Here is a 27,654-nt window from a genome sequence, read left to right as displayed (position 1 = left end):
CTAAGCACGTAGCAGGAAACTTGTCTTGACTAGTAAACTGAGCTGGTTCTATGCATAACATACTGGCCTTAAACCATGAATTCAATCCCTTACCTACATCTGACACTGTTCCTTCCCATTCTGCTTTGCTCTAAACAAAACTGCAGCTGCACCAGCCCTTGACAGAAGTAAGGTTGGAAGGCACCTCAAGGATCATCCAGTTCCAACCCCCCTGCCATGGGCAGGGACACCCCACACTACAGCAGGTTGCTCAGAGCCACATCCAGCCTGGCCTTCAAAACCTCCAGGGAGGAGGCTTCCAGCACCTCCCTGGGCAACCTGTGCCAGTGTCTCACCACCCTCATGGGGAAGAACTTCTTCCTAACATCCAATCTGAATCTACCCATTTCTAGTTTTGCTCCATTCCCCCCAGTCCTATCACTCCCTGACACCCTAGAAAGTCCCTCCCCAGCTTTCTTGTAGCTCCCTTCAGATACTGGAAGGACACAAGAAGGTTTCCTCAGAGCCTTCTCTTCTCTAGACTGGACAACCCCAACTCCCTCAGTCTGTCCTCATAGCAGAGCAGCTCCAGCCCTGCGCTCATACTCATGGCCCTTGTCTGGTCACCTTCCAGCACCTCCAGATCCTCCCTGCAACAGGGGCTCCAGAACTGGACACAGTGCTCCAGGTGGGATCTCAGCAGAGCAGAGTAGGTGGGAGAATCACCTCTCTCAACCTGCTGGTTATGCCTTTCTTGCTGCAGCCTAGGCTCTGTTTGGATTTCACTGGCTCATGTTGAGTTTCTCATCCACCAGCACCCCCAAGGCCTTTTCTTCAGGGTTTCTCTCAAGCCAGTCACTGCCCAGCCTATATCAGTGCCTGGGATTGCCCTGACCCAGATGCAGAACCTTGCACTTGGTCTTGGAATGTTAGCAGCGAAGTAAGAAAGACTGGATTTCCAGATACCAACCTGGAGAATGGACTTGGTTTTCCAACTTTGAGTTGTCTTGCTTTTTGCTGGCCTATTCCATAGCCTTTAAGCTCTCTTGTGCCTTTAAGGCAATGTCTCTGGCACAAAATGGTGATGCTCAAAGAGCTGCATTTTCAACACTTAGAAAAGGTGAGATGTCAAGAAGCAGCAGTGGTGGCACACTTCCTGCTCAGAAATGCTATGATAAGGTTTTCCTTTTCCTCTTCCTATTTCTGCATACAAAGGGTTAGGTATCAAGCTTGTTGTGAACAGTGTAGAGTAAGGCAGGTTTCAAGGGAACACAGATTTCATTGGGGTCAAACATTAGAATAGAATAGAATAGAATAGAATAGAATAGAATAGAATAGAATAGAATAGAATAGAATAGAATAGAATAGAATAGAATAGAATAGACCAGGTTGGAAGAGACCTTCAAGATCATCATGTCCAACCTATCATCCAACACCACCTAATCAACTAAACCATGGCACCAAGCACCCTATCAAGTCTTCTCCTGAACACTTCCAGTGATGGTGACTCCACCACCTCCCTGGGCAGCCCATTCCAGTGGGCAATCACTCTCTCTGTGTAGAACTTCCTCCGAACCTCCAGCCTAAACCTCCCCCGGCACAGCTTGAGACTGTGTCCTCTTGTTCTGGTGCTGGTTGCCTGGGAGAAGAGACCAACCTCTGCCTGTCTACAACCTCCCTCAAGGTAGTTGTAGAGAGCAATAAGGTCTCCCCTGAGCTTCCTTTTCTCCAGGCTAAGCAACCCCAGCTCGCTCAGTCTCTCCTCATAGGGCTTGTGTTCCAAACCCCTCACCAACTTTGTTGCCCTTCTCTGGACACCTTTCAGCAACTCAACATCTTTCTTAAACTGAGGGGCCCAGAACTGGAAGACAATTAGAGACAAACCAGATGGCTTCCATTAACTGCTTTACTAATAACTTCAAGGGAAACAAGCTAAGTATTTATAGTCTTAAAAGGTATACACTCAGGCTGTACTTTCATTTTTATATATACATGTTTATATCAATGCAATATATACTTACATATTTTCTTTATGTCCTTACTTTCTTTATGTCCTTACTTTCATTTACATAAATGCAACGATACTGAAGTCTACAAAAAATACATGTTGCATGTGAAAGTCTTACCAGATCCTTGATAATAGCAGGACTGTTCTTACAGGACCACAGCACTAAACACCACTGAGGTGGTATTTAGAGGTCTTGTACAACATTTTAGCCAGCTTAATTCAGATGCCAAGAGGAAGCAGTAAGTACAACAGAGAGAAAGGGCATTACAAGATGCATCCATTAACAAAGGAAAGGGGAAAACTCTGCTTGGCTTTCTCCATACCTTCTTTACAAAAGAAGCCTGCACATGGGTCTGCAGCAGTTCTGTCCTCTTCCATGCCTGAGAGCTGCCTGACAGCAGGATCCAGATTCTCCAGGGCAGAAACTGTCAGATTTACAATGCTCTGACAGCTTTGGACTCTCTGAAGTTTCAATTTGGTTCCTGGGATAAATGGCTGCAACATCCATGTGGCATTACTGGAAATTCTGATTATCTACCTCTTCAGGTTTGTTTGGGTTAGGGTTGTTTGTTTTGTTGTGTTTTGTTTCTCCCCCCCCCCCTCCCTATAAATATACATGGGTCACGATCCTGTGAGAACTCAGAGGACTTAGTGTCCAGCTGTTCTTCCATATGTTCTCTAGGCCAACACCTGCTGCAGAGATACTAACAAAGCCTCATGGTTGGCAAGCTGCTCTAATTCCCTTCAGCTTGTAGGTTGAAAGGTCATTCCTTTAATGTAGTCAGTTTGTGGATTCCACGTGAAACGGAGAGAGTTGCTATCACTGCTGGAGCTTTAGTTTATGAAATCCAGTGACAATAAACCCAGATGTCCTTCACTCTCATAATTGCTTTAACTGTCTAGTAGAGCTAAGAAAAATAACTTCTAGGGCCTGATGAGAGGATGAGTGTAATGGTTTAAATCAAAACAAATGGGTTAACCTCTCTGTTCCCCCAGCACGCAAGTGAGGGGAAAACAACACACAAAACACCTGCAGGTTGAGACCAAAAAAAAGAAGAGCGAGGTAAGAACAGACTTCACTGAGCAAATCAGACATCAGAATACAGATGCACGCCCTGTGATTCTATGCTTGAGCCAGCTCTTGAATTTGGAAGCTGGCATGAGGCAGGATGGTTTCAACAGCAGCAGACTGAAACTCGGCCTATGACAATGAGCCAAACTCTCCATGAGCAAGAGAATCTTCTAACCCAAAGCTGTGACGTTACCCAAGAACTGACTGAAGGCATGGTCCAAGGACAAGATTAATTTCCTCTTCTGTTTGTTTTAGATACTATGAAAAGAGAATTGAAGATTAAAAAAAAGCTTTTTTTCTTCTCTCTAACTCCCACTATAGAGGAGTCTGTAAGATCAAAACAAGCCAAAGAACAGAGCAGATGTGGCTGCATGGGAAGGAAGCAAACGCTTCTTCAACAAAGCTATGACAAACAAGGCTGGCTCTGAGAAACTGTGGTGGGTTGAAGTTACCCTCCAAGTAATTCCAGAGAATGATCCCCAAAAATAAAATTACCAGATTAGCTCAGAAGGTTTGGGAAGCAAAGGAAGCTTCTGTTTACAAGCAAACTACAATCTGGAAATATGAAATGCAACGAATGTGTACAAAATAGACAATGGATGTACAATACAGAGATATTTACCACTAGGAAACAACACACAAACTCCTCAGACTCCCCTGGATGGATCCAGGGGACCCATTCACCTCTTCCCCCCACTCCCTCCCAACCTCACACGGTAGTCAAAACAGAGATCCCCTGGCAAGGCCATGGGAGAGAGAGCAGTTGCAAGCAGAAGCAACAGGGGAAGGAGAGAGAGAACTGTTTATGCCTCTGCTCTACATCCCATTAGCAATCCAGTGAATTCTATAGACCTTAGCATTCTTTTCCTTTTATATCCAATGGTAATTTATTTTAGTTTCAGCCTGTGCAGTCAGGATCTAGGGTGAAGTTCCCCCTTCAAACTGCACCAGTAACTAAATGCAACTAAAGGTAATGTAACTAAGGCAACAAACTGTAATGTAACTAAATGTAAGGCCATTAATGAGCTGTAGCCCTTCAGCATCAAATCCCACAGAGTATCAGGGTCTCAAATTAGTTTCAAGGGACAAAGCAGTACATCACTGGATTTTAGCAAAAATTGGCACAACCTATTAAAAACTTTACCAGGTTATACTTTCTTTACATGGCAGGGTCTGGCTTGAGAGCAGCCCTGAAGAAAAGGCCTTGGGGGTGCTGGGGGATGAGAAGCTCAACAGGAGCCAGCAGTGTGCACTTGCAGCCCTGAAAGCCAACCAGAGTCTGGGCTGCACCAAGAGAAGTGTGGCCAGCAGAGTGAGGGAGGTGATTCTCCCCCTCTGCTCCACTCTGGTGAGACCCCACCTGGAGCAGTGTGTCCAGTTCTGGAGACCCTATTAGAGGAAGGATCTGGAGGTGCTGGAAGGTGTCCAGAGAAGGGACACAGGGATGATCAGAGGGCTGGAGATCCTCTCCTATGGAGCCCCTCTCCTATGGAGCCAGACTGAGGGAGTTGGGGTTGCTAAGTCTGGTTAAGGCTCCAAAGAGACCTTCTTGTAGCCTTCCAGTATCTGAAGGGGGCTACAAGAAAGCTGGGGAGGGACTTTTTAGGGTGTCAGGGAGTGATAGGACTGGGAGGAATGGAGCAAAACTAGAAATGGGTAGATTCAGCTTGGATGTTAGGAAGAATTTCTTCCCCATGAGGGTAGTGAGACACTGGAACAGGTTGCCCTGGGAGGTGGTGGAGGACCTGTCCCTGGGGGTTTTTAGGGCCAGGCTGGATGTGGCTGTGAGCAACCTGCTGTAGTGTGAGGTGTCCCTTGCCCATGGAAGGGAGTTTGGAACTGGACGATCCTTGAGGTCCCTTCCAACCCTGACAATTCCATCATTCTGTATTAAGTCTAACCCTCATTTCCCTCTCAATGATAGATGCAAGAATTCCATCCACCTTGATTTCATGAACCAGCTAAGTGATTTGTATTCAGAGCAACATTAAAAATCCCCATGACAAAGTGTACTTGAACAAAAATACCCTGCTTGTGACACATCCTTTACAAGTAATGTGTTTTCATTTTTCACATGTTGCATCTCATTTATTTTATTCAGGCACACATAGTAAAATCTACAAGATAAGGTAAGCTTCCAATACCTTGGAAATAATAAATCATTTCCTACAGATGTTTTCACCCACTGCAAGGCTGCTGCTCATTAATCAAACATTATCAGTATCTATCACTGCCCAGAGCTCTACAGGAAAGGCACCTCATTTTGGGCTTTGACTTTTATTCACTGCTTAGTCCCTGACCCCTATACTACCACAAGTTTATTAGAAATATGGAAAACCCTGCTGCAAGGCAGAGCTCACTACATGGAGTTTCAAAATGAGTACCACAGAGCAAGGCATATTTTACTTGCAGACCTGAAGGAAACAAAGCCAAGCTGCTCTACAATTTGGCAACTCAAACACAACCACCTTGTCTTCAAAGCTGTTTTCCAACATGTAAGTAAAATGAAAACATGTAAGCCATCTATTTCTAGTCTAGATGCTTTAGTATTTCATAGAATTATGGAATTGTTAGGGTTGGAAAGACCTCAAGGATCATCCAGCTCCAACCCCCCTGCCATGGGCAGGGACACCTCACACTACATCAGGTTGCTCACAGCCACATCCAGCCTGGCCTGAAAAACCTCCAGGGATGAGGCTTCCACCACCTCCCTGGGAAACCTGTGCCAGTGTCTCACCACCCTCACGAGGAAGAACTTCTTCCTAACATCCAATCTAAATCTACTCATGTCTGGGTTTGCTCCTTTCCCTCCAGTCCTATCACTGCCTGACACCCTAAAAAGTCCCTCCCAGGCTTTCTTGTAGCCATCTTCAGATACTGGAAGGCTACAAGAAGGTCTCCTCAGAGCCATCTCTTCTCCAGACTGAACAGCCCCAATTCACTCAGTCTGCCTCCATAGGAGAGCAGCTCCAGCCTTCTGATCATCCTCATGGCCCTTCTCTGGACACCTTCCAGCACCTCCACATCTTTCCTGTAATAGAGGCTCCAGAACTGGACACAGTGCTCCAGGTGGGGTCTCACCAGAGTGTAGCAGAGGGGGAGAATCACCTCCCTCGCTCTGCTGGCCACACTTCTCTTGCTGCAGCCCAGGCTCTGGTTGGCTCTCTGGGCTGCAAGTGCACACTGCTGGCTCGTGTTGAGCTTCTCATCCACCAGCACCCCCAAGGCCTTTTTGTCAGGGGTGCTTTGAAGCCAGTCCCTGCCCAGCCTGTATTGTTTCAGGTATTTGAAATATTTGCACAGAATTTGAAATATTGAAACAAATCCCTGCCAGACAGCACACTTTTTGATACATTATTCCATTTCAGAAAAGAGGACATCCTTTAACAACCTCATCCTATAGGGGGGGGGGACATTGGAAATAAAGCAGTACAATGTAAGAAGCTACCTGATTAAGACTCCAAAATCCCCTTCCTTGTGAACACTGAGGAATGTCTGGATTTGTGCCAATAATGCAAACCACAATTTGCATTGTTTAATTTGCTATTCTGGGTCCTTGCTGTTCTTTTTCTTTTCAAAATACAGCCACAGAAATGCAATTTGAGAAAGCAGCACAAATTGCAGGTGGTTAGGCAGGAAGATTTCTCTGTCTCCCAAGAAACTGTCTGAATGTTTGCCAGCCGAAGCAGTCTGGCTTCTCCACTGCACATTTACAGCACTGAGGTACTTCTCTGGCCTTTTTAGTGCTAAGTTGCACTGTTTCCATAAGACAGTCCAGAGAAACAGAGGCAGCCAGGACACCAACATCTAGACCTTAAGTCTCAGTCACAGGATGACAGGATGACTGGAGCACAGGTTGGAAGGGACCTCTGGAGATCTTCCAGTCCAACTCCCTAACAGAGCAGGACCAGAGAATTCAGCACAGGTCACAGGAACACATCCAGACAGGGCTGGAAAGGCTCCAGAAGAGACTCCACAACCCCTCTGGGCAGCCTGTTTCTCACACTGTGAACAAGTTCCTTCTCAGGTTGAGGTGGAACCTCCTGTGCTGTAGTTTACAACCATTGCCCCTTGTCCTATCCCAGGGTCCAACTGAGCAGAGCCTCCCTCTGGGGGCCTCCCTCTTGGCCCCCAGCCCTCAGCTATTGATAGACATTGATCAGATCCCCTCTCAGTCTTCTCCTCTCCAGACTAAACAGCCCCAGGGCTCTCAGCCTCTCCTCACGAGGCAGTGCTCCAGGCCTTCAGCATCCCTGTAGCCCTCTCTTGGACTCTCTCTAGTAGAGATACCTGTTCCACCACACCACAGTGCTTCTTTCCAGCAATCCTCTATGTGCATGGTTTATGGTTTTTTTATCAACCAAGTGAAAAATTAATGGCAATGACTGTAGCTTACAGTTAGAAACAAGCAGCACCTCCTGCCACGGCTGCAATCCACTCACCACTCCGTTAGCTAAACATTTTGTCTGCATATTCCATGGCTTTCTAAATGAACACTGAATGTCTCACTTTTATCTGTGATTATTCACCCTGCAAGGCTGATTAAACACATTCCAGTTGGGCAAGCATGGCAGGGTTGCAGGAGTGCCTGAGCTACAGTGGTTTCTGTGCTTCAATATGGTAAAAGGAACATTCAGCACACACAGAGGCCCCTGTCTGCATCTGAAAGGTATGGGACCAACCTGCCAATGAAGTGGATGTGTTAAGACTCTTCTGGCCCTGTGGTTTAAAAAGCTCTAAGATTTCAGAACTACCTGTACTCCATTTTATTGGGCTTTCCAGAAAGAGATCTACCCAAAGAATCACTGGATTGTTAGGGTTGGATGGGACCTCAAGGATCATCCAGTTCCAACCCCCCTGCCATGGGCAGGGACACCTCACACTACAGCAGGTTGCTCACAGCCACATCCAACCTAGCCTTAAAAACCTGGACTGCAGCAAGAGAAGTGTGGCCAGCAGGTCACAGGAGGTGATTCTCCCCCTCTACTCAGCTCTGGTGAGACCTGGAGTACTGTGTCCAGTTCTGGATCCCTATTACAAGAGGGATCTGGAGGTGCTGGAGTGTGTCCAGAGAAGGGCCACGAGGATGATCAGAGGGCTGGAGCTCCTCTCCTATGAGGACAGACTGAAGGAGTTGGGGCTGTTCAGTCTGGAGAAGAGAAGGCTCTGAGGTGACCTAATTGTGGCCTTCCAGTATCTGAAGGGGGCTACAAGAAGGCTGGGGAGGGACTTTTCAGGATATCAGATAGTGGTAGGACTGGGGGGAATGGAATGAAGCTGGAGGTGGGGAGATTCAAGCTGGAGGTAAGGAGGAAGTTTTTCACCATTAGAGTGGTGAAGCCCTGGAATGGGCTGTCCAGGGAAGTGGTTGAGGCCCCATCCCTGGAAGTGTTTAAGCCCAGGCTGGATGAGGCTCTGGCCAGCCTGATCTAGCGTGGGGTGTCCCTGCCCATGGCAGGGGGGTTGGAACCGGATGATCCTTGTGGTCCCTTCCAACCCTGACTGATTCTAGGATTCTGTGTTCTGCTTAAAACTTTATTCATTAACATTAAAAAAGTGTTTGCCACCTTCTCCTGAACGATTTGCACTAAATAACTGAGACTTTGATCCATCTCCTTCTGTGCAGTCTTTAAAAGAATTAAATGTAACAAGCCTAAGGTCTCAAGCAGCCATTTATCCTTCATAAGTGAGATGAAGGAAAGCAAGAAATTTCTAAACCTGCTGTTTTACTTTTCTATTGTGTCAGTCCTCTTACAATTTCAGGTAGGACAACATTTCAAGAAGTGTCTGATTGCATCAGAAGGCTAATTGTAGGAAGTTTAACAAGGCCAGGTGCCAGGTTCTGCACCTCAGTCACAATAACCTCATGGCAAGCTACAGACCTGGGGAGGTATGGTTGGAAAGCTGTGACTCAGAGAGGGACCTGGGGGTGCTGGTTGACAGCTGATTAAATATGAGCCAGCAGTGCCTAGGTGGCCAAGAAAGCAAATGGAATCCTGGCTTGGGGTAGAAATAGGGTGGGCAGCAGGGACAGGAGATGGTCATCCCCCTGTGCTCAGCACTGGGGGCGCCACACCTTGAGTGCTGTGTTCAGTTCTGGGCCACTCACTACAGGAAGGACATTGAGGGGCTGGAGAGTGTCCAGAGAAGGGCAACGAAGCTGGTGAAGGGCCTGGAGCACCTGGGCTATGAGGAGGGGCTGAGGGAGCTGGGGCTATTCAGACTGGAGAAGAGGAAGCTGAGGGGAGACCTCATTGCTCTCTACAGCTCCCTGAAGGGAGGTTGGAGTGAGGAGGGGGCAGCCTCTGCTCCTTGGTGGCAAGAGACAGGAGCAGAGGAAACGGTTCCAAGCTGCCCCAGGGGAGGTTCAGGCTGGATGCTAGGAAATATTTCTTCCCAGAGAGGATTCTCAGACACTGGAATGGTCTGCCCAGGGCAGTGCTGGAGTCACCATCCCTGAAGGTGTTCAAGCAGCCTGTGGAGCTGGTGCTTAGGGACATGATTTAGTGTTGATCCTGCAGTGCTGGGTGAAGGGTTGGACTGGAGCTTGGAGGTCTCTTCCAACCAGATGTGTTCTGTGATCCTGAAATACATACTGGATGACACACACCCTCGCTACAAGGAAACAGAGCTTGACTGATGTAAATGGGTATGCACCAACGTGCCAGCTGCATATCAGATGGTTGCACATTCTTCGTCTGAGTACTAACATGGAATTAAAAACATGGCAACATAATCAATCCTTGTACTTCCAAAAGATAAAATAACAGCCTAGAGGAATGGACTTTCAGAAACAACCGGCAAGCAAGGAGAGCTCTTTAGGTGTGAAGCACTGAAGTCTGTAACAGAATATGAAAATGCAGTATCTACCATCACCATTTGTTCAATGTCTTATAGAACCAAAGAGTCATCTGGGCCAGAAGGGACTTCCAAAGGTCATCCAGTCTGACCTCCCCACAGTCAGCAGGGACATCCCCAACTAGATCAGGTTGCCCAGGACCTTGTCAAGCCTCACCTTGAATATCTCCACAGAGGAGAATTCAACCACCTCCCTGGGCAACCTGTTTCAGTGTTCCACCACCATCATGGTGCAGAACTTGTTCCTAACACCCAATCTCAAGCTGCTCTGCTCTACTTTGAAGCCATTGTCACTGCAGGCCTTTGCAAACAGTCTCTCTCCAGCCTTCTTGTAGCCCTTTTCATGTAATGGCAGGCTGCTATTAGGTCTCCCTGGAGCTTTCTCTTCTCCAGGCTGAACGCCCCCAGCTCCCCCAGCCTGTCCTCGTAGCAGAGCTGCTCCAACCCCCTGATCATTCCCATGGCCCTCCTCTGGACCTGCTCCATCATGTTTTCTTCCATCATTGTGCTTTCTTATGTACTCCTCAAACATCAGAATGATGAAAAAGAAATTAATAAACTTCCCAAAAGTGATAAACAATGAGAGTCTCCTGAGATATACACAAAAAACCCCAAACCAAAACAAACAAAACCCCAAAACCCAAGCAAACAAACCCAAAAGCCTACTCATAAACCAATATGAATCAAACTGAAGTGACTTTGTCATTATATTTATATGAGCATTTCTTTAGGGAAACTGTCCAGGATCTTGAGAAGAGACAGCAAGAGTGTTGTGCAGCAGAGATTGTTATGCTAAGCAGCTTTTTTTGGTAGGAAAAATAAGTAAACAAAAGCATGGAAATCCATGTCATTTTCAAGCAAATAACTTAAGGATGGCCAAGGGCAGATTATTAGTTGGGTTTTTCTTTTGTATTTTATTTGCAAGTGTCCCAAGATTATTAATAATAAATAAGGTGGTTTGTGCATCTGAGCTCTGAAAGCTTTCAACTGCTTCCTGCTTCTGATATGTATTAGGGATGTTCTGCCAGTATGCAGAGCGATTTTGAGGACTGCAGGGCTGGGAGAACAGCTTACTGCAGACACTAAGAGAAGACAAAGATACCTCAAGCACAATTCTTGGGTGTCTGTGCATTGTTGGTCTCCAAGAAAGATGCTGCACTGGCAATAAAAGCAAGTTTGAGTAGCAAAGGTTCTAGGTAATGTCATATATATGATAGAATATATTAGAATCTTTAATAATATACTAGTTTAGAATATGTTATAATATATTATGATCTTTAATAATATACTAATCTATAATGACAGCTGCCTAAACTTGAGCCAGCAGTGTGCCCGGGTGGCCAAGAAGGCCAATGGCATCCTGGCCTGCATTAGGAATAGTGTGGCCAGCAGGAGCAGGGAAGTCCTTGTGCCCCTGTACTCTGCATTGGTTAGGCCACACCTTGAGTCCTGTGTCCAGTTCTGGGCCCTCAGTTTAGGAAGGACATCGAGACACTTGAGCGTGTCCAGAGAAGGGCAACAAGGCTGGGGAGAGGCCTTGAGCACAGCCCTGTGAGGAGAGGCTGAGGGAGCTGGGATTGTTTAGCCTGGAGAAGAGGAGCCTCAGGGGTGACTTCATTGCCCTCTACAACTACCAACTACCTGAAAGGTGGTTGTAGCCAGGAAGGGGTTGGTCTCTTCTCTCAAGCAACCAGCACCAGAAGAAGAGGACACAGTCTCAAGCTGTGTCAGGGGAAGTTTAGGCTGGAGGTGAGGAGAAAGTTCTTCCCAGAGAGTGTTGTTAGCCATTGGAATGTGCTGCCCAGGGAGGTGGTGGAGTCACCGTCCCTGGAGGTGTTCAAGAGGAGATTGGACGTGGCACTTGGTGCCATGGTTTAGTCATGAGGTCTGTGGTGACAGGTTGGACTCGATGATCTTTGAGGTCTCTTCCAACCTTGGTGATTCTGTGATACTGTGATACATTATAATAGTTAATAATATACTATTTTGTAGAATCATAGAATCAGTAAGGTTGGAAAAGATCTTTGAGATCATCGAGTCCAACCTATCACCCAAATACAAGATAAGATAAGATAATAAAAGATAAGATATATATTACATAAAATAAAACAGATATTATAATATATAATACCTGATGTCTTAATATAATATAATATAAATATTAATATATATATAAATTTAATATAATTAATATATTATATAGTGTTGGGTGATAGGTTTGACTCAATGATATCAAAGGTTTTTTCCAGCCTGGTTGATTCTCTTCTCTTCTCTTCTCTTCTCTTCTCTTCTCTTCTCTTCTCTTCTCTTCTCTTCTCTTCTCTTCTCTTCTCTTCTCTTCTCTTCTCTTCTCTTCTCTTCTCTTCTCTTCTCTTCTCTTCTCTTCTCTTCTCTTCTCTTCTCTTCTCTTCTCTTCTCTTCTCTTCTCCTCTCTTCTCCTCTCTTCTCCTCTCTTCTCTTCTCCTCTCTTCTCCTCTCTTCTCTTCTCCTCTCCTCTCCTCTCCTCTCCTCTCCTCTCCTCTCCTCTCCTCTCCTCTCTCTCTTCTCTTCTCTTCTCTTCTCTTCTCTTCTCTTCTCTTCTCTTCTCTTCTCTTCTCTTCTCTTCTCTTCTCTTCTCTTCTCTTCTCTTCTCTTCTCTTCTCTTCTCTTCTCTTCTCTTCTCTTCTCTTCTCTTCTCTTCTCTTCTCTTCTCTTCTCTTCTCTTCTCTTCCAATATAGTATTGTATTGTATTAAATAGTATATGATATTATTAAATAGTATTAAGTATTCCACGATATTTTACAATATTGTACTATTAAATATTAAATATGAGCAGTTAAATATTAAATGTTAAATATTACATATTCTACCTCAAATCAGCCTAAACCTGCCAGAAAATGATATGTGAAATACATATCATTATCATGCACAAAGGTGTTTTGTTATGAGGTATAATAGCAGATTAAAGATCAGCAGAAGGTTGGAATAACCTGAATATTGAGGAAGAACTGGCTGGTTTTTTAATCCGAATCCATTTATGGTGCAATTTCTTTATATACTCTGTAAAAATATATATACACATATATACATTTTCCTTTTCTTTTTTTTCTTGACATGCTCTTCCCATGACACAGGGAAAAAGTCAGCAATGTGGTGTTATAGAAGGACGCATTCATTCTCCAAGCTGTGAGGCACAAGCTAAGGCATTCCAGATGGTAGACATGAAGAAAGTCCGCTACTTGACTGCACAGCCTTGTACAGACCTTTCTCCTGGGGACTTCATGTCATGCAGTTGCAGCTCCATGTCCAGTTTTGATCCTAACCTGCACTAACTTCAGTTTTGGAGCCCCTGTTACAGGAAGGATCAGGATGTGCTGGAGTGTGTCCAGAGAAAGGCCACGAGGATGATCGGAGGGCTGGAGCTCCTGTGCTATGGAGATAGACTGAGGGAGTCGGGGTTGTTCAGTCTGGAGAAGAGAAGGCTCCGAGGAGACTTAATCATGACATTCCACTATCTGAAAGGGGCTACAAGAAAGCTGGGGAGGGACTTTTTAGGGTGTCAGGGAGTGATAGGGCTGGGGGGAATGGCAAAAATCTAGAAATGGGTAGATTGAGATTGGATGTTAGGAAGAAGTTCTTCCCCATGAGGGTGGTGAGACACTGGAACAGGTTGCCCAGGGAGGTGGTGGAAGCCTCATCCCTAGAGGGTTTTAAGGCCAGGCCTGGGGCACAGCCCCTAGTGATTCTGATTGTCAGAATGGAATTCACAGCCCAAGGGCCACCTGAAACCTGTTGCCTTTTTTCTGCTTGTGGTCTGTGCCCAAGGAAATCTCTTAGTCCTTCCTTCAGGCTCAATGCCTTAGTTGAAAAGCATTCATATCCCAGCAGCATTTGTAGTTTTCTTATCCAATACAATAGCTTCTATCATCATGGGAAGACACATCCACTGCCTTCCAGACTTCTTAGTTTTGATGAGTTGGTAGTTTTTAAAGGCCACTGTGTCAGTTTGAGGCTATGAGGGTGGTGAGAGACTGGCAGAGGTTGCTCAGGGAGATGGTGGAAGCCTCATCCCTGGAGGTTTTTCAGGCCAGGCTGGATGTGGCTGTGAGCAACCTGCTGTAGTGTGAGGTGTCCCTGCCCATGGCAGGGGGTTGGAACTGGATGATCCTCGAGGTCCCTTCCAACCCTAACAATGCTATGATTCCACACGCTTTCAAAAGCTTCTGCCTGTAAACCTTTCCCTCTGGAGGTGCTGAGCGAAACAGCAAGAAAAGGGGAAAAGCCAAATCAGAAACACAAGGTAAACCCAACCCAAAAAAAAAACAACCCAGAGCAGCACACAAAGAAAATAGTCTTTCACAACCTGAGATGAGAACTACTTTGCATGTGACATGTTTCCTCCATCAGTGTCTGTGCTGGCCATGGGCCTGTGGGCCTCATATGCAAATTTCATGTCCTCCAAATTTAGTTTAGGAATCAGGAGCACCAAGCACAAATTTTATTTATTTATTTATTTATTTCATTTTTTTTTTCCCCTTTCCCCCCCTCTAGCAGAAGCAAAATGAACATCTGTTCACTTTTTGCCATGTAGGTTTATATCTGGGTGGGTGGGTGTGAACAGAGCTCTTGATGTGTAATATTCTTCCCATCTGCACACCAGGTGGCACTGCATAGTTAATCAGAAGATAATAACAGGCATGAGGAGATTACTTACTTTTGGGGGGGGGGGGGGGGGGGGAAGCCAGTAAATCAACCTCACTGGGGTCCTTTAAAAGCAAGGTGCATTGGTGCTTGGACTTCTAAGGCTCATTTATTTATTTCTTTATTTTAATTTGTGTGGGGGTGTGCAATTTCATCCCAATCACTGGAATCATCTGATCACATTATTGTTTGAATGCTATGTTAATTACCTATGAATGACTGCAATTATCATAAAGGTTCTTTTTCTCTTTTTTTTTTTTTTTTGTACAGTTTTATCCCTTGCAAGCAGGAGATGCTATTTAGGATGCCTCCAAACTCTGTACTTTTAGCACTCATTTAACTGTAAAAGGTGATTATGTGACCAGCTTGAGAATACTAAGGCAGCTGTCAGTCTGACCGGTGGATGGATGAGTCTAGCACTATAATGACCTGCATATGAAGTGAGGATTTATTTGGGTGGTGGCATCTGACATAAGCTACTAGACTTGTATTTATGATTTGTGACCTTCTCTTGCCCATGGCTGCTGGTAATTCTCCAGCCCTTGCTGCACAGCTCTGGTCAGAGAGGTGGTGATGCAGCAGCATCAAGCTGGTGGGACCCATACAGGAGCTTTGGGGTAAAAAGTATGATTAGATGGTGTTGGATGATGGGTTGGACATGATGATCTTGAAGGTCTCTTCCAACCTGGTCTGGTCTATTCTATTCTAGTCTAGTCTAGTCTAGTCTATGCTATTCCATTCTATTCTATTCTATTCTATTCTATTCTATTCTATTCTATTCTATTCTATTCTATTCTATTCTATTCTATTCTATTCCATTCCATTCCATTCCATTCTATTCTATCCCATTCTATTCCATTCCATTCCATTCCATTCCATTCCATTCCATTCCATTCCATTCCATTCTAACAACAATCTGCTCCCATTTAGTCTGCATCCTCACCCAACCTACTGTTTTATACTACTTAACAGAACCTCTGAACACCCTAATAGAATAAAACTGACTTTATAGACATTCAGCATCACAAGAAACAAGAAAGCTTCATTGCTAGCTGCATTTGCCCTGTCATGAGAGATTAACTGATTAGTTAGTGCTGCAAGTTTAAGCCTAGGGACGTAAAGGGTCTAAGTAATTTCTGGGAAGGGAGGGTTATAGTTCTTAAAAACATTTTACCCAATAGAACCATCTTTGGAGATGTCTTTTTATCTGATTATTACATAAAGAGAATGGAGAAGTTTCATAAATGTTATGATAATTGCAGGGTAAGGACAGAGGTTTGTGTGAAAGTCTGCAGAAAATATGTTTATGGTGATAGCCTTTCCTTATATTTGCCTGACTGTCACAGGGAACGTCCTTAAATCATTTCAGTGTGGAAGTAATTGGCTTTCAACCAATTAAACAGTTCTATTAAAAAATAGTTTTGCATTTTCCCTTTCCAAAAAGAATATAGAATGCTTTGTGGAGTCTTGTGCCACAGAACAATAGAACTGGAGAGCAGCCCTGTGGAGAAGGACCTGGGAGTCCTGGTGGGCAGCAAGTTTTGCACGGGACCGCAACGTGCCCTGGTAGCCAAGAAGGCCAATGGGATCCTGGGGTGCATTCAGAGGAGTGTGTCCGGCAGATCCAGGGAGGTTCTCCTCCCCCTCTACTCTGCCCTGGTGAGACCTCACCTGGAATATTGCATCGAGTTCTGAGCTCCCCAGTTCAAGAGGGGCAGGGATCTGCTAGAGAGAGTCCAAGGGAGGGCTACAAAGATGCTGAAGGCCCAGAGGACTGCCTGATGAGGAGAGGCTGAGAGCCCTGGGGCTGTTTAGTCTGGAGAGGAGAAGACAGAGAGGGGATCTGATCAATGACTATAAATAGCTGAGGGCTGGTGCTCAGTTGCTCCCCGGGATAGGACAAGGGGCAATAGATGGAAACTACAGCACAGGAGGTTCCACCTCAACATGAGGAGGAAGTTCTTCCCTGTGATGGTCACAGAGCACTGGAACAGGCTGCCCAGAGGGGTTGTGGAATCTCCTTTTCTGGAACATTTCCAGGCCTGTCTGGATGTGTTCCTGTGTGACCTGTGCTGGATTCTAGGGTCCTGCTCTGGCAGGGGGGTTGGATGGAAGATCTCTGAAGGTCCCTTCCAACCCCTAACATCCTGTGAGCCTGTATTTTCCAAAGAATGTAGCTGAACTTCAAGGATGAGCAATGCAAGGCCAGTATTTCTGCATCTGCTCTCATAGCCAAGTGACATCCAGACACACAACTTCCTTGTGCAAATTGTAAGCACTCTTCCTGAAAATCAACCAAGAGACACAGTAACACAAAGCCTTCAGACCACCCTGCTCTCTGTGAGGTATCCTTTACTGCCTTACTTTGCTGTCTCTGAGGATCAGGTGCTATCATCTCCCCTAGCCTCTCACTCCATCACCATTTTCTCCTTTTGCTCTCAGCATGCCAATTCTTTGTTGCCCTGTGTGGCTGTGGTGTTTGCAAAGGGCAGAAAATCACACAGTATCACCGCATCACAGTACCTTTGAGATCGGAAGGGATCTCCAGAGACTGAGTCCAACATCCCTGCCAGAGCAGGATCACCCAGGGCAGTCCACACAGGAATGCATCCAGCTGGGTTATGAATGCCTCCAGATATGGAGACTTCACAAGCTCTCTGGGCAGCCTGCCCCAGGGCTTTGTGACCCTCACCGAAGAGGTTTCTCCTCCTGTTGAAGTGCATGATGAGAGACTTTTTGTCTGTTTATTAGCAACATTTTCAAACTGACTTCACAGGTGCACCTCCAGTTCTCCACAAACCTTTCTTATCACAAAGTAAAGCTGCTTCTAGGTAGAACATATTGAGCACAATCTAACATCTTTGTGGACAGTGGCATTGAGTGCACACTCAGCAGCTTTGCTGGTGACACCAAGCTGTGTGGTGCAGCTGACAGGCTGGAGGGAAAGGATCCATCCAGAGGGACCTGGACAGGCTGCAGAGGTGAGCCCAAGCCAACCTCATGAGGCTCAACAAGAGCCACCAGTGTGCACTTGTAACCCAGAAAGCAAATCACATCCTGGGATGCTGCAAGGGAAGCATAGCCAGCAGGGCCAGGGAGATGATTCTCCCCCTCTACTCAGCTCTGGTGTGACCCCACCTGGAGCACTGTGTCCAGTTCTGGCGCCCCTACTACAGGAAGGATCTGGAGGTGCTGGAAGGTGTCCAGAGAAGGGCCATGATGATGATCAGTAGGCTGGAGCTCCTCTCCTATGAGGACAGACTGAGGGAGTTGGGGCTGTTCAGTCTGGAGAAGAGAAGGCTCTGAGGAGACCTTATAGTGGCCTTCCAGTATCTGAAGGGGGCTACAAGGAAGGTGGGGAGGGACTTTTTAGGGTGTCAGGGAGTGATAGGACCGGAGGGAATGGAAATAGAAATAGGGTAGTTTCAGATTGGATGTCTGAAAGAAGTTCTTCCCCATGAGGGTGGATTGGACTAAATTACAATGAAGAGAGAACTAAAAAATATAGTAGAGACTTCCTCAAAGTATTTCCCTGGCTGCTCCTCACTTTGTTTGGATGATGCATTTTGCTCTCAAGAAAACATTCTCGTGTTTTGCTGTTACCCGTAATTTTGTTGTATGAAACTCAGTCATGGACTGTCCTTTAATCCTTAAATGAGCTGTGTTTGGAAATCAGGAGTGCTGGAGAAGAACAGAAGGCTCTATCTCTTGGGTCTTTGTATGGAAAGCACAAGATACATCTGCTGCCAGATGTTGCCAAATCTTTGTAGAGAGGAAACTGAAAGGACATGAGAGGAAATGCTGGGCAGGCAAGAGGCAATTCACAGATTAATTCTCTAGCAATACACAGAAGTACAACATTAAGAAATAGATGCATGAAACAGTTAAGATAAGGAGACTGAAGGAAAGAACTACCAAAACCAAAATAGGTAACAGGCAATCCTGTTACAGAGATTTTCCCTTCCCTTTTGTTCTGGGGTACTGCTATGAGAGGGCAGTGTTGACATCCAGCATGCCGTTGTCCAGACTGATGGCTTTCCAGATCACTATCAAACCTTTTCCTCTGGTAGCTGTTAATTCAATGCATGTCTTTATAATCCCTAATTCCACCTTGGTCTCTACAGCATTACACACAGCCACAGCCTAATTGGGAAAGGTAAGACAGTGAAAAATAAACCAGTATGGAGGCAAGGTGTGACTCAAATTTGGATCCTAGAAGTTGCCAGAAGTTGATTACATCTACTGGCCATCTGCTCACTTCCAGCTCCAGTCCAAGGTGGTCTCCTGAGCTTTAAACAGTGACTTAAATGCACCAGATCTACAGGATAGAGAGAAACCATCATACAGAATACAGAATTAACCTGGTTGGAAAAGACCTCAGAGATCACCAAGTCCAACCTATCACCAAACACTATCTAATGAACTAAACCATGGCACTAAGTGCCTCATCCAGGCTGTTTTTAAACACTTCCAGTAATGGTGACTCCACCACCTCCCCAGGCAGCCCATTCCAATGGCCATTCTCTCTTTCTGGGAAGAATTTCTTCCTAACTCAATGCCTCAGTATGCAAAGACTTGAAGCTAAGTATCTTTATTCATTATTACTATTGCTATTATTAATAATAGTTATAATAATAACTTTACAGTAACACTCTCAAGGTGTATTCCTTTGTGGGCCTCCTAGGAATTCCTTACCCTTCAGCTCTGAAACAGAGCAAACATGTTGACTAAGGCACACTTCTAACATCTTCCCAAATAGCTCTCTCCAAAAGCCATTTCTGTTCTTGTTCTTCAGTATGGTCACTGGCTGGAAGAGATCAAATTTTAGTCTCCTGTGCTTTACTTTCCGTAGCCCAAGCTGAGGAGTGCACTTTTCCTGCCTCATGTAATATTCCCACAATGCAGTGGAGTTTCCCTGATGTTTGTGTGGAAAACAGCTTTTGAAGTTCTCTTTGCATCTCCACCTGCCTTCATATAGCTGGCTAGTTACAAGCATTCCTCCATTTCATGAATCACATATTGGACATGCACAATTCTGACTGAGCTTATCAACTGAGTGCCAGCTCATTTGCAAGACTTAAGGTTTAGTCTTCCAAAATCCTGCTGCTATGAAAAAATCTTCTCACAAGTGTACTTTCTTGTCTCATCAGGATTTCATCTTCCTTTACACACCCACTCACAGAATCACAGAATTGTCAAGGTTGGAAGGGACCTCAAGGATCAGCCAGTTCCAACCCCCCTGCCATGGGCAGGGACACCTCACACTACATCAGGCTGCTCACAGCCACATCCAGCCTGGCCTTCAAAACCTCCAGGGATGAGGCTTCCACCACCTCCCTGGGCAACCTGTGCCAGTGTCTCACCACCCGCATGGGGAAAGCTTCTTCCTAACATCCAATCTCAATCTACCCATTTTAATTTTTTTTCCATTCCCCCCAGTCCTATCACTCCCTGATACCCTAAAAAGTGCCTCCCCAGCTTTCTTGTAGCCCCCTTCAGATACTGGAAGTCCACAAGAAGGTCTCCTTGGAGCCTTCTCCAGACTGAACAGCCCCAACACGCTCAGTCTGTCCTCGTAGGATAGGAGCTCCATCCCTCTGCTCATCCTTGTGACCCTTTTCTGGACACCTTCCAGCACCTCCAGATCCTTCCTGTAGTAGGGGCTCCAGAATTAACTTCCCCCCCCCCCCCCATTAATAGGGTGTGGTGGGTTGAAATTACCCCCCAACTAATTTCAGAGAATTACCCCCAAAATAAAAACTGCTCAGACCAGCTCAGTTTGGGATGGAAGCAAATGTAACTCTATCTACAAGCCAACTAAGCTCTAGAACTATGAACTGCAATGAATATGTCCAAAATACACAGTAGATGTAAAATATAGAGATATTTACAATTTATAAACAACACCGAAACTCCTCAGACTCCCCTGGATGGATCAGGGGGAACCATTCACCTCCTCTCCCACCCCTCCCTCCTTCCTGTTACCTCACACAGCAGCTAAAACAGAGATCCCCTGGCAAGGCCATGGGGGAGAGAGAGAGAGAAGTTGCAGCCAGAAGTGAAGGAATAAGAAAAGAGAGAGGGAACTGTTTATGCCTGTGCTCTCTCTCCCCATTAGCAATCCAATGAATTCTACAGACCTTATCAATGGCAATATATTTTACCTTCAGTCTGTGCAGTCAGGATCCAGGTTAATGTTCCCTGTTTCAACTGTAACATAGGGAAAACTGAAAACTACCATGTTTAGTTTCCATCTAGGCACAGACTCATTCAGGAGCAAATTACCACTCTATAAAAGAAAAACCTTCTCTAATCATTTTCTCTCCATGATTCAGAGCAACGCTCAAATGCCACTTTTCATCCAATGTGTTTTGTTCAGCAGGCAATGAACACAAAAAGAAATACACTACAGAAACACTACAGAAAAAAACCTGCTGCTGTTGAGGATGTGTAAATGCTCATTGCTGGTGGATGAGAAGCTCAACATGAGCCATCAGTGTGGACTTGCAGCCCTGAAAGCCAACCAGAGCCTGGGCTGCAGCAAGAGAAGCATAGCCAGCAGGGAGAGGGAGGTGATTCTCCCCCTCTGCGCCACTCTGCGGAGACCCCACCTGGAGCACTGTGTCCAGTTCTGGAGACCCTATTACAGGAAGGATCTGGAGGTGCTGGAAGGTGTCCAGAGAAGGGCCATGAGGATGTTCAGAGGGCTGGAGCTGCTCTGCTATGGAGACAGACTGAGGGAGTTGGGGCTGTTCAGTCTGGAGAAGAGGGGGCTCTGAGGAGACCCAATTGTGGCCTTCCAGTATCTGAAGGGGGCTACAAGAAAGCTGGGGAGGGACTTTCTAGGGTGTGAGGGAGTGATAGGACTGAGGTGAATGGAGCAAAACTAGAAATGGGTAGATTCAGATTGGATATTAGGAAGAAGTTCTTCCCCATGAGCGTGGTGAGACACTGGCACAGGTTGCCCAGGGAGGTGGTGGAAGCCTCATCCCTGGAGGTTTTTCAGGCCAGGCTGGATGTGGCTGTGAGCAATCTGATGCAGTGTGAGGTGTCCCTGCCCATGGCAGGGGGTTTGGAACTAAATGATCCTTGAGGTCCCTTCCAATCCGGACAATTCTATGATTCTATGGTTGCATTAATAGAGCTAACCCCAGAAATCCATAGCCCTTGATCTGTCTTCCATCTTTTTCCCACTGGTATGCTAGGACACATTAATGTCTGGTGTCTTACAAAGGATATGACAGGCAGACATGGGGGCAATAGAGAGGGACCAACTTCATCATGAATGCAAGGTAGCCTCCAGTACCAAAACTTTGTGGGAACACATAATCCTTCATTAGCATTGATAGCCTGTGTTTCCTAATACAATCAGTAAACGTGTGGTCTCCAGCAGAAATATGCTTCAGATACCTTCTCCTGCTTATTAAAATCCTGGCTGTGTGCCTTTCCCTGGCATCTGTAAGGCACAACGCTCTCCAGACACAGCTCCAACTGAAAATGTTTTATTCTGAGGTAAATTTATAAAGGTCAGAAAGCAAAATTGAGTAAATGAAGGTCACATAAAGAAACCAAACATTCCAGTCCTGTGAGCAGCACTCAGTGGTCACTTTTGATGACCTGTTTCTGAAGTGCTATTTTGAATCTCTGAGTCATAAATGCAGAGGAACCATGCTAATTTCCCAAAGCCAACTGATCATTTTTCCCCCCTAAATATTAGACTCAAATATTTATTTAATTAATTATTAATTAGTCCCTTTTTTTTGAGTGTGGTCATAGAATCACAGAATCAACCAGGTTGGAAAAGACCTCAGAGATCATCAAGTCCAACCTGTTACCCAATACCTAACACCTCCTGACAACTAAACCATGGCTCCAAGTGGCACATCCAATCCTTTTTTGAACACCTCCAGGGATGGTAACTCCACCACCTCCCCGGGCAACACATTTCCATGGACAATTACTCTTTCTGGGAAGAACTTTCTCCTCACCTCCAACCTAAACCTCCCCCGGCACAGCTTCAGACTGTGTCCTCTTGTTCTGGTGCTGGTTGCCTGGGAGAAGAGACCAACCCCCACCTGGCTACAACCTCTCTTCAGGGAGTTGTAGAGAGCAATAAGGTCCCCTTGAGCTTCTCTTCTCCAGGCTAAACAACCCCAGCTCCCTCAGCCTCTCCTCACAGGGCTGTGCTCCAGACCCCTCCCCAGCTTTGTTGCCCTTCTCTGGACATCTTCCAGCAACTCAACATCTTTCCTAAACTGTGGGGCCCAGAACTGGACACAGGACTCAAGTTGTGGCCTAACCAGTGCTGAGCACAGGGCACAATGACTTCCCCGCTCCTGCTGGCCACACTATTCCTGATGCAGGACAGGATGCCATTGGTGTTCTTGGCCATCTGGGCACACTGCTGGCTTACGTTCAGCTGCTGTCAACCAGCACCCCCAGGTCCCTTTCTGCCTGGCTGCTCTCCAGACACTCTGTCCCCAGCCTGTAGCACTGCATAGGGTCATTGTGGCTGAAGTGCAGAACGTGGCACTTTTCAAATGCCATCATGCTGGACTCTCCCCATCTGTCCAGCCTGGCAAGGTCCCTCTGGAGAGCCCGCCTACCCTCTAACCGATCGACGCCTGCCCCCAACTTGGTGTCATCTGCAAACTTACTGATGATGGACTCAATCCCCTTGTCCAGATCATCAATAAAAGTATTGAATAAAGATTCACAAAGGGATAGAGATTTCACAAAGCAAGTTTGAAAGACATAGAGGAAAACAAAAAAGGAGCTAAGCTGAACCGCTGTCTTGTACTTGGCGAAATAGGAGGCATCGGAATCCCTCTGCCTGTGAAGTCTCTAATAACGTGAGGCTTTAGGATTAGATAAATCACAGCACTCTGTATTATAATCACACGACAGAATAGACCTGCAGAAGCTTATTATAGTGCACAACCAGATGGCAAACAACAGTTGTCGCTGCACTAAGAATTACATCTCTGTAATCAATAATAGGAAGGAGGAACAGTTGGACAACTTGTTTCCTATTATGTTCACTTAGGCAACGTCTAGATCAATAAAGAGCATTAAGCCTCATATCAACTGTAGAAGATGCCTGCTCGAAATGCCTATCATCTGGTAGTGATGGGTCCAGCTGTACTTCAAAATACTTGTAAATGGATAACAATTCTCATCTAACACCAGAAAGAAGCACCGAGTCAGATAGGAGGCAGGTGCAGGACTTCTTTAGCATATGAAAGAAGACAGACCTATGATGCCAGCTTTAGTATGAGTCAAAGTCAGCTTATTTTGTTAACCCATCCCATAATTACATTTCACTACAGCCCAGCTGAAGGAGGTTACATGCTTTCTATGGAGGGAAAGAAAAAAAACCACCCAAGCATGGTATCAGTGGCTCGCACACAGAGGCAGCAATTATGTGGGGATAGGAAGCTGGTGGCAAAAAAAAACCCTGGGAAATGAAACTTGTGTAGTTATCGCTGCAGGCCAATATGGCAATTAATTACAAGGCAGGTTTTTCATTCATGCCTTTTCTAACTATATAAACAAGCAAGACAGAATACAGAATACAGAATTAACCAGGTTGGAGAAGACCTCAGAGATCATCAAGTCCAACCTATCACCCAACACCATCTAAGCAACTAAACCACGGCATCAAGTGCCTCATTCCAGGCTCTTTTTAAACACTTCCAGGGATGGTGACTCCACCACCTCCCTGGGCAGCACATTCCAATGGCCAATCTCTCTTTCTGTGAAGAACTTCTTCCTAACATCCAGCCTCAACCTTCCCTGGCACAGCTTGAGACTGTGTCCTCTCCTTCTGTCACTGTTGCCTGGGAGAGGAGACCAGCCCCCACCTGGCAGCAACCTCCCTTCAGGTAGCTGTAGAGAGCAACAAGGGCTTCTCTGAGCCTCCTCTTCTCCAGGCTAAGCAACCCCAGCTCCCTCAGCCTCTCCTCACAGACCTGTGCTCCAGACCCCTCCCCAGCCTTGTTGCCCTTCTCTGGACACCTTCCAGCATCTCAACATCTTTCTTAAATGGAGGGGCCCAGAACTGGACACAGGACTCAAGGTGTGGCCTAACCAGTGCTGAGCACAGGGGCAGAATGACCTCCCTGCTCCTGTTGACCACACTATTGCTGATCCAAGCCAGGATGCCATTGGCCTTCTTGGCCACCTGGGCACAATGCTGTCTCATGTTCAGCCTACTGTCAACCAGTACCCCCAGGTCCCTTTCCGCCTGGCCGCTCTCCAGCCACTCTGACCCCAGCCTGGAGGAAAAATCAACCACTTTGGCTACACCCTCATCTTACTTAAAAAACCTATCATAGAAGCATGAGAAATTTAACAAATGACTGGTTTAAGACAGCCAGCTTTAGCTTCCTGGGTTTCCAAACTTTTCCCCATGTTCCATATTTTCACCATGCATCAAACTGAAGCTGTCTCACATCATGCAGTTAACACAGACACAAGTCCCAGGCTATTCTCAGATGTCCATTGAACGTCAAGGTGATAAGCTGTAGGACAGTTGTTGCTGCCACTGTTCTGAGGGCAGCTGCTGGATGCACGCAATATTCCTTAGCTGACCTAGAGCACAACAATCATATTCCATGGGTGCCAAGAACAACATCCTAACATGTTGGCACCCTTGGATTGGGGCATGCTGCAGAAGCCACCTCCTTGACATGCTGGCACCTCTCCTAGGGAAAAGATTTTAGCTGATAGATGTGGTTGGGTTTTACTGGTGAAGGGATTGATAACAAAGAATATGAAAAACAACCACCCTGAGAAATAGTTACTGGGGTTAGAGACTTAAGTTGGGAACAGCTCAGGGGGGGTTAGGGGTTAGCTACGGACTTCTGCTTCTGTTAGTCAGATACTTCTGGCTAGGGCTTTGGTGTAGGGATGATGCTAGGGATACACTTAAGACCACTGTTAGCTGCTTCATCTGTTAAAGGCTTCCAGGACTACTTCTGTAGGTGGGACTCTGAGACTCTGTAATGCTGGGGATTCTACAAGGCAGCAATAAAGGACATCTGGGAGGACTTCTGAGATTCTCTGCTCTCCTCATTTCTGGAATCTTGTTGCTATGTGGCAACAGGGTTCCTGCCTTCATTCGTCACCCAATGGCCCCTGAACTGGAAAAAACAACAGTTGCTGCCCACACTTGGATGGACAACTGACCCTTTTGAGAAACAACACCAGATTATAAAGGCTGAGTCACTCACTCCTTACACAATAGCGCCCAAATCAGGAGAACAACAACAGACAGTGAGCTGTACTTACCTATTCCAATGAAGACCGCCTCATAGCCATCATCTTTCAAGGTACTGAGAGTCATTCCATCTATGGCAAGGCCTTTATTAAAAATTATCTGAAAAGGATTAAAGATTACTTGCTTTTCAAGTAATAATGTGAGAAACAACTTCTGTTGTGTCTTGCATACAGACATCTTGAAGGATCTTCCCACCCCAAAGCAAGCTCTGGACACGTTCAAGCATCTCAATGTTCTTCTTAAACTGAGAAGCCCAGAACTGGACACAGTAAAGATCTTGTTTGTTATTGAATCTGCCTATATTCCATTTGATATACTTTTCCTATTGGTGAAAACAAAAAAAAGGCAGATTAGAATAGAATAGAATAGAATAGAATAGAATAGAATAGAATAGAATAGAATAGAATAGAATCAGCCAGGTTGGAAGAGACCTTTGAGATCACTGAGTCCAACCTATCATCCAACACCATCTAATCAACTAAACCATGGCATCAAGCACCCCATCCAGCCTCTTCCTAAACACCTCCAGTGATGGAGGCTCCACCACCTCCCTGGGCAGCACATTCCAATGGCCAATCACTCCTTCTGTGAAGAACTTCTTCCTAAACCTCCCCTGGTGCAGCTTGAGACTGTGTCCCCTTGTTCTGGTGCTGGTTGCCTGGGAGAAGAGACCAACCCCCACCGGGCTACAGCCTCCCTTCAGGTAGTTGTAGAAAGCAATTAGGTCTTCCCTGAGCCTTCTCTTCTCCAGGCTATGCAGACCCAGATCCCTCAGCTGCTCCTCATAGGGCTGTGCTCTAGACCCCTCCCCAGTTTCATTGCCCTTCTCTGGACACTTTCCAGCAACTCAACATCTTTTCTAAACTGATGGACCCAGAACTGGACACAGGACTCAAGGTGTGGGCTAACAAGTGCTGAGCACAGGGGCAGAATGACCTCCCTGCTCCTGCTGGCCACACTGTTTCTGATCCAGGCCAGGACGCCACTGGCCTTCTTGGCCACCTGGGCACACTGCAGGCTCACATTCAGCCTACCATTGACCAGTACCCCCAGGTCCCTTTCTGCCTGGCTGCTCTCCATCCACTCTGACCCCAACCTGCAGCACTGTGTAGAACCTGGCACTTAGATGTGTTTAACTCATGCTCTTGGACTCTGCCCATCTGTCCAGCCTGGCAGGGTCTCTCCACAGAGCTCTCCAACCCTCTAGCAGATCAACACCTGCCCCCAGCTTGGTGTCGTCTGCAGACTTACTGATGTAAAAGTACAGTGTACAATACTTTAAAAACCAAGACTTTTTGTTGTTGGTATCTTTGGAGATTTGCTACAAACTGTGAGATTTATAAATTGTGGAGATTTAGTGTAAATTTTATCAGAAGTGCAAAAGCTGTCTGCAGCTGTAATCCTTTCAAGAACACACCCTAGAGCCTCACTGGCAACAAAATACATTCCACACATTGCCATTCCATCATTTATTTATTTATTTACTTGTTTTATCCTATTGTGTACATGTGTTATGAAAACCTAATGATGGAATTTAAATAGCAAGACCATTCTGCCTGGGGATTCACAATACTCCCAGGGCCCAGCTCCGTAATCCTTGCTCAGCTGACTAATTCTTACTAATTTCAGCCGAATTAGTTGAACAAACAGCACCACTGAGCACTTACACAACAGATCACCTTCAATCACTGATTTGAGAGGCTTTAAGTAAACACCCCAAATCACTTCCAGCTTGGAGAGGTATAAAGCCAAGGTATTTAGCTAACCGGCTTGCC

At 45.9% G+C, this 27,654-nt stretch overlaps 1 protein-coding gene across 1 annotated transcript in view; it reads right to left on the bottom strand.

Moving 5' to 3' along the window:
- DPYD (dihydropyrimidine dehydrogenase) overlaps positions 1-27,654 on the bottom strand; it is a 602,387-nt gene that overhangs the window by 370,822 nt on the left and 203,911 nt on the right. The window contains exon 8 of the mRNA XM_054165155.1: positions 25,891-25,978. Coding sequence (XP_054021130.1) covers positions 25,891-25,978 — 88 coding nt within the window. The remainder of the gene's footprint in view (positions 1-25,890; positions 25,979-27,654) is intronic.

The sequence above is a fragment of the Dryobates pubescens genome, chromosome 11, assembly GCF_014839835.1.
Source record: "Dryobates pubescens isolate bDryPub1 chromosome 11, bDryPub1.pri, whole genome shotgun sequence".
NCBI classification, from domain to species: Eukaryota; Metazoa; Chordata; class Aves; order Piciformes; family Picidae; genus Dryobates; species Dryobates pubescens.
This window is presented reverse-complemented; position numbering and strand designations above follow the sequence as displayed.